The sequence below is a fragment of the Hypomesus transpacificus genome, unplaced genomic scaffold (genome assembly GCF_021917145.1).
Source record: "Hypomesus transpacificus isolate Combined female unplaced genomic scaffold, fHypTra1 scaffold_61, whole genome shotgun sequence".
NCBI lineage: Eukaryota > Metazoa > Chordata > Actinopteri > Osmeriformes > Osmeridae > Hypomesus > Hypomesus transpacificus.
In genome coordinates this window covers 182690-189788 of record NW_025814034.1, presented here as the reverse complement: position 1 = coordinate 189788, position 7099 = coordinate 182690, and the positions used below count along the sequence as shown (strand labels likewise).

Sequence of the window (7099 nt, the reverse complement as noted above, 5' to 3'; positions counted from 1 at the left end):
CTTGGACTCATCGGCCCCATCTTCTGGTCTTCTACCTGGATTCTCTCTGACTCACAAGATGTGTACGTTCATTTTTCTTGTTCCTCCTTTCAGCGAAACGCAAAGAAACATATCCAGTTGTTGGGGAGAACTTTGTGAATAGATTTTTGTCCTTCTAGTTAACTCTGAATGTGTGTGTGCTCATGTGTGTGAGAAGCACAAAGTGACAGTGTGACCGTGTGTCCATGTATGGGAGGGGAGAAAGAGCGAGAGAGAGAACGAGTGTGGCGTGTGTGTTTTACACACCCAGCAGTCAGTACATGCCCGCGGTGGGCTCGGAGCTGACGGAGGCTCTATGAGTGCGTGTGGCCCGCCTGGCCCTAAGAGACACCAGGTTCAGCAGTCTCTCCAGCTCGTCCCCGGACCCGGACCTAGAGCCCATCCCAGACCCCAGAGCCCCCTGGCTCTCCTGCAGGGGCTTCCAGCCCGCCGCCTGGCCCTCCCAGGCCCGCAGCGGAGGCAACAGCTGGGCAGGGTGGAGGTTCAGCCCCGGGGGGCTGGAGGGGTAGCCCTCGTAGGCAGAGCGTGTCGGAGGCAGAGTGTCGTAGTGGCCCTCCGCTTCCTGCTCCGGTTCGGGGGCGCTGTCGCGGTACTCCTCGTAGATGGGGGAGGAGCTCTCCTCGTCGCGAGCGTGTAACAGTGGAAAGTCCCTGTGACCGTGGGCCCCAAGACCCTCTGAGGGCCCCCCCCAGCTCTCGCGCCCACTCGCTTGCTGGTGCCCCCCCCTCCTCCCGCCGGTGAACCACCCCTCCTCCCCATGACTCCGCCCCCTCAGGGCGGTCTGCCTCCTCTCCCACTGGAACCCCCCTCTGTGGTGCTCCTCCAGCCCCCACCGCGTCCCGTCCCTGCCCCTCTCGGAGCCGGAGCCTGCCCTCCTGTAGTCCAGCTGGAGGGAGCGTGTGCTACCTGCCCGCCTAATGGCGTCAGGGTCATCTCCGGATTCGTAGTGAGGGGAGGGGCCCGCCTCCAGGGGGCGCAGGCGAGATGGAGACAGCCAATTGGAGGACTCCCAGTGGTAGGCTGGACGGGAGAGGGGGAGAAAGAGGAGGGGAGAAAGGGGGAGAAGGGCGGTCAAGAGAGAGCCGGACTGCAAATGAGCCTAACAAAGAGGTTCCACTGTGAAAGAAACAACTTTGTTCACACTATTTTGTGGAGGAGGTATGGATTTTTTGGCGGCAGCATTCAATAACTAAGGTTGGGTTGTTGGAAAATTTGTGTCTACCATAACACACACACACACACAGCACACGCACACATTCATATTTCGCTGAGCAGTTTCAGACAGCTTTGTAAGGCCCCAAAAAATGAAGGCTTGCCAACACAGAAGGCTAAATTGTTGCCAAACAACAATTGTTTTTTTTGCAGAACTAGCTGTTGTCTTAGCAGTTTGTGGTTTTTATGGAACTTGTGGAATTTGTGTAGCAGTTTGTTCTCAAAAAACATGAGCTCTCCCAGAACGTCCCCTACACAGTTTTTAATCCTGTGTAAATGACAATGATCTATAGGAGATCTATAAATCACCTCTACCTTCCACCTCAACCAAGGAGTTTACCTATAAAAAGATCCATATCAAAAATCATGCATTGATTTCTGCCTCTGTGCCTCCCTAGCAACAGCTGCGCAGGGTGCATGGATATACATTTTAATGTAAAAACATGTATGTGTTTATACTGTGTATAGTGTGTGTGGTATGCACACAAAAAATATGATTATCATGTGACGTAGTGGGTCTGCTTTAAGACTTAACTAGGACCTCAAAGGGAGTCCATTCATTTTCAGCTCAAAGCAAGATCTCAAGCAACTAACATTTAACAATAACCAGAGTCATCGTCTGTAATCTTCGTCTGTAATCTACAAACCACAGATTGATAAAAAAAAAACGTTTCCTTTCAATTGTTTTGGTTAGCTGAGGGGATGGATGACTGAGGGGAAACAGAACAGACTCCGAACCCTGAATCCCTTCCTGTGCTTTGGAGGAGAACGAGCTAACTGCTCTTACAGTCCACAATGTACTCCTTGACGACCTCCACTCGTATCTCGTCCTGGCATCCAACATGGCGGCCAGCTGTGAGCGTGAGAAAACAGTGGCGTAGGAGGGGTGAGAAGGAGCCTTTGATGAGGAGCAGGACTCAAACAAACACAACAATTAGAGGGCGGTGTGAGTGGATTCATTATGCGAGTGAATATGAGGATGCAAGTGAATCTCACAGAGCGCAGAGGAGAGGAAGGGGAGAGGACTGGATCTGTGGGAGAGGACACACAAAGCCAAAGCTTGCAAGCCCGCGCGCACACAAACACATACGCACACACACTCCCAAGACTGTGTAGCGAAGCATAAAAACATGACAGGAGGCGGAAGAATGGAGGAAAATAACCAATTCAATTTCCTATTAGACTATAGCTAAAGGCGTATGGAAAAAAAGAAAACAGGAAATTATTTCTCCCAGGAAACATATATGGGCTCATGAAATAGTAGTAGGGATCCAAAAAGTATTTTTTTGGTTAATAGGACACAGATGAGACAGGAGAGGTGAGGCAAAGGACAGTCCGGGAACATCTGTTACCTGTTCTTCTGTAAGGATGCCCTCCATCCATCTCTGAAACTGAGGGAGAGAAAAAATTGGAGAGGGAGAGAAAGAGAGGGCGGGAGAGAGAGAGGAGGGATAGTGAGAAAAAGGGATCGAGAGAGTGAGAGAGACAATGAGAGAAACAAAGAGGGGAGACAGGATGAGAGAATGAAAGTGAGAGAGAGCGAGACACAGAAAGAAAGAAAGAGAAAGAAAGAGAGAGAAAGACAGAGAGAGAGAGAGCACGAGAGAGAGAAAGCGGGAGAGATAGAGAGAGAGAGAGAGAGGAGAGAGAGAGAGAGAGAGAGAGAGAGAGAGAGAGAGAGAGAGAGAGAGAGAAGGAAAGAAAGAATGAATGAATGAAGGCGAGCACTAAAATCAGTATCCACCACCTGCTACTCAATCCCCTCATCATCTTAACAGCACTACCAGACCCCAGTGCACGGTGTAAGCTGGGCCATGCAACAGCCAGATGTCCTACCAGGGCAGATGTCTCCCTTCACTACTCTAGTTGGGGAAGGTTGTCCGATGACCTGGCAAACAGATGTTCCCGAGAAACAAATCTGCCAGAATTCTGAACTCTGAACCTTGAAATTGTCGCAGTCACGTGTCCCATCTGAGGCTTATAGGACAGGATGAAAACAGACCGTGGGTCTTCAATTAGCATGAATGCTCTTTTCAGGGCCTGTGTTCAGTTTAAGGTGTATCACTGCAAATCACATTCCTGGCGACTTCTTGGTAGGTATTTCTCAGGGCAAAAAAGTCATTAAACCTGCAACTGTTTGGGGGATTTTCTCGGACGAAGTCTGTGTAAAAAACGTCTAAATTGTTAGTATGCAAGTAGGATTAATCCTTTTATATCCTTTTATTGTGTCCCACAGTGGCAATTCCACTAGAGCCCAGATTCCATAACATAAACAGCACAGTCGTTAAGACCAAAGCATGTCAGACCAACCCCTTTCAGAAGCAACTCATTGTTGACAATCTGGGTATTGTTTACTAACTGGGGCACAAAGACTTTATCCAATTTATCACCAAATAAGAATGGCAGACTGGAATACAGTATGACTGGCAGACTGGTTCAAGTAAGTAGCCATCTGCAGGCTGTGTGTCTGGTCTTGCTGTGTTTGTCTGGATAACATAGGGAGTCAGGTGGCTGAGCGCTGAGCGGTCGGGAATCGGGCTAGTAATCTGAAGGTCGCCAGTTCGATTCCCGGCTGAGCCAAATGACGTTGTGTCCTTGGGCAAGGCACTTCACCCTTCTTGCCTCGGGGGAATGTCCCTGTACTTACTGTAAGTCGCTCTGGATAAGAGCGTCTGCTAAACGACTAAATGTAAATGTAATAACAAGCTGGCTGGCTGAATGGCTGACTGTGGTACTTGAAGCTGCTCAGGAGAATACCAGTAAAACAACATGGTGTAAGGAGGTTTAACTGGATAACCAGTCTGTTAGCACAGACTGGAGCACACAGTGGTTTGAACCAAACACACTTCACTGAGCTCTCACAACTGTGTACCTAGAAATCCCAGGCAACAGTAGAGGAGAAAATAGGACAGGATGGAGGAGAGAGAAGAGGAAAGGAGACCAGAGACAAGAGTTAAGAGGGGAGGTGTGGGGTCATTTTCTCATACCTTCATTTTCGATCGAGTCCACAGCATCGTTTACCAGCCGTATGACGGTCACTATGGAGGCTGAGAGAGAAGGAAATGTGTTCACAGAAAATGAGTGTAGACATGGATACATGGAACCCATTTAGGAGAATATTGCCCTGACTCTGTTAGCCTTCTGGCTTGAAAGTATGTCTGTGATATTAGAAGATATATGTTCTGGAAGTGGGTCCAGAAAGAGGGACATGGAGTTTTCCACAAATAAGGGGGTCATTATTTCCATGATTCTGTTCCCACTTCAGAGATGTAAGTAATCCTAAGTAGTGGATCTGTATCTGTGGGGATAATTGGACAGAAAACACTGACACACACAGACCCGTGCTCTCCCTCTCCCTCTCCCTCTCCCTCTCCCTCTCCCTCTCCCTCTCCCTCTCCCTCTCCCTCTCCCTCTCCCTCTCCCTCTCCCTCTCCCTCTCCCTCTCCCTCACACACACACACACACACACACTCTCACACAGACATGCCTTCCCTTCCCAACACACAAGCAGAGACACACACACACACAAACAAACAGTTAGATGTCACTCCTGGTTATATGTAGCCCCCCAAAAAGAAACCAAAATTATGTTTTTGTGATGTTTTTGTGTGTGAGGACAGGGTTGACAGGTTAAAAAATCCAAATGAAAAGCTGTGTAATGAACAGAAACAGCTTTTCCTGTGCATCTGACTCAGACTCCACTGTACCTAGCAGGAGGGACCTTTTAGTCATCGTATGCGCGGAGCCAGGACACCTCATGTGAATGTGTCCCCTCGTGTAATGAAAGAGCGTGAGGCCTCTCACCGTTGTCGTCGAAGGAGTCTGTCGTGAAGGAGCTGAGAGAGTGAGCTTCTGAGGTGCTGTCTGAGAAGCAGGTGATCTCCTCCACCAGGTCCTCCACTGCACACACACACACACACACCACATATATACACACACACGCGCACATACATACAAAGAGAAAGAGCGTGTTATTTTTGGTAAAATAATATGTGTGTGTATGTGGTGTGTATGTTAGCCATTGCATTCCTAGTGGGCGCGTGGTTAAAGCATTAGTAACCTCCAACACAAAGTGGTTCACACCGCAAGAGAATGGATTGGTGTTCTCGTATGAAAAAGCTACATTGTATAATACAATACATCATGTAAGAGCAGACACTGAAGTATTACATAAGGCAGAATAAAGTCATTTAAATATATACAGTTTATATTTGTTGATTATTATAGTAAGATGGGATTGGATGGGGGCTGGACATTAGGGAAAGGAGTGAGTCAGACCCTTAGGCACTGAGGTGTGGGAGCCTGTGTTGTAGTTATCCATTTGAAATGAGTACTATCCCCAGGAGACAAATACATAATGAACATATTTAGGAAGAACCGGACACAAATAATGTGCGTGTGTGATGCCAGTTTGTTTGTATATGTGTGTGCGGGTGTGTATGACTTACCCCGTGAACTGCCAGTTCTCTGTGTTCTCTCTAACTCATAAGCTCTCTGCTCCCACTCCTCCTCCCTTTCATCTCTCTCCCTCTCCATCTCCTCCTCCTCTCTCTCTCCTTCCATCTCCCAGGACACTTTGTGGGAGGGGCTTCGTTCTGAGTGACAGGGTGAGGTCAGGGGAAGATTGGGGGCCACGCTGCATACGGCCACGGCCCTCCGACTGGGCCCTCCCAGGATGTTGGGCAGGTCAGACAGGAAGCTGCTCATCTGCGTTAGAAGAGACGTTTGTTTGTCGATTGAACGCACGCAGGAGAGCAGACATAATGGCAACACTAAGACACACTGAGCGGGAATCAAACCAAGGACCTTTCTTGCCGTGAGGCGACAGTGCAAGGCAGTGTGTCTGTCATGCCCTCTGCCCCCTAGTGGCGGTTTGTTGTGTTGTTTTTGTGTTTCCCGGTGGTGGGTGTGGCCATGGTCTCCGGTTCCCAATTACCCTGCCTCAGTCTCCACACCTGTCTCCCATCAACTCATCATCCCTGCAGTTTATCAACCCTGGTTTTCACGTCATTCATCGGCAGATAATAGTTTTCTCTACCCTCGGTAGTTATACTCCCGGTTACGCAGAGAAATTGTAAAGAACAAGTATTTTTGTGAGAGACCTTTCATTGCTGACTTTGTTTTTTTGCTTGTGCCTCCAGGATCACCAACCTTGCCACCCTGCCAAACCCTACACAGCCTACCATGCCGGTCCTGTCGGTTTTCCGTGTCAGTCATTCCCCCATGCACTTACTCCAACATTAAACCCTTCTGGATCATCCCTCAGTTTGCTCGTCTGTGCACTTGGGTCCACCACCACCACCCCGTAACAGTGCGTCATTACACACAAACAGACATGCATACATCCCAAAGATGCATCCCAAAGATACATCATTGAAATGCACAGACACACACCTGACTGCCTTCGCTAGAAGTGGTCTTGTCCCCGTCAACACTCCGACTCCCCTGGTTTCCCGGGTGACCGGGGAGGGGGGAGGGGGCGGTGGGGCGTACCATGACCTGGGGGGGGCCGCCGGTGCCCACCCCGTCTCCATAGCTACCGCCGCCAGCCCCCGGAGAACCGCAGACACGGATGGCTTTGAACTCAATCCCATCTGCCCCCATGCCCGTCTTCTGCAGCATGTAACTGGTTTCCGTGGAGACAGCCGAGACCCCCATAACCCCCTGTCCGACCGTGTTGGGGGCTTTGCTGAAGGACACCTTCTTCCTGAAGGCCACGAAGAGGACGAGGAGTAGGAGGACGACCAAGATCAGGACCCCGATTCCGACGATCTCACCCGGGCCCAGATAAGACAAGGGCTCCGCCTAGACGGTTTTCGGAGAAGCTGTGTCAACCACCTCATACTGC

At 49.8% G+C, this 7099-nt stretch overlaps 1 protein-coding gene across 1 annotated transcript in view; it reads right to left on the bottom strand.

The window, feature by feature from the left end:
- Positions 1-292: 292 nt before the first annotated feature.
- Positions 293-7099, bottom strand: part of LOC124465884 (protocadherin Fat 3) — a 49622-nt gene continuing 42815 nt past the window's right edge. Inside the window, exons 46-52 of the mRNA XM_047017520.1 lie at positions 6646-7056; positions 5700-5958; positions 5056-5151; positions 4239-4298; positions 2604-2642; positions 2039-2104; positions 293-1059 (exon numbers count right to left, since the gene is read on the bottom strand). Coding sequence (XP_046873476.1) covers positions 293-1059; positions 2039-2104; positions 2604-2642; positions 4239-4298; positions 5056-5151; positions 5700-5958; positions 6646-7056 — 1698 coding nt within the window. The remainder of the gene's footprint in view (positions 1060-2038; positions 2105-2603; positions 2643-4238; positions 4299-5055; positions 5152-5699; positions 5959-6645; positions 7057-7099) is intronic.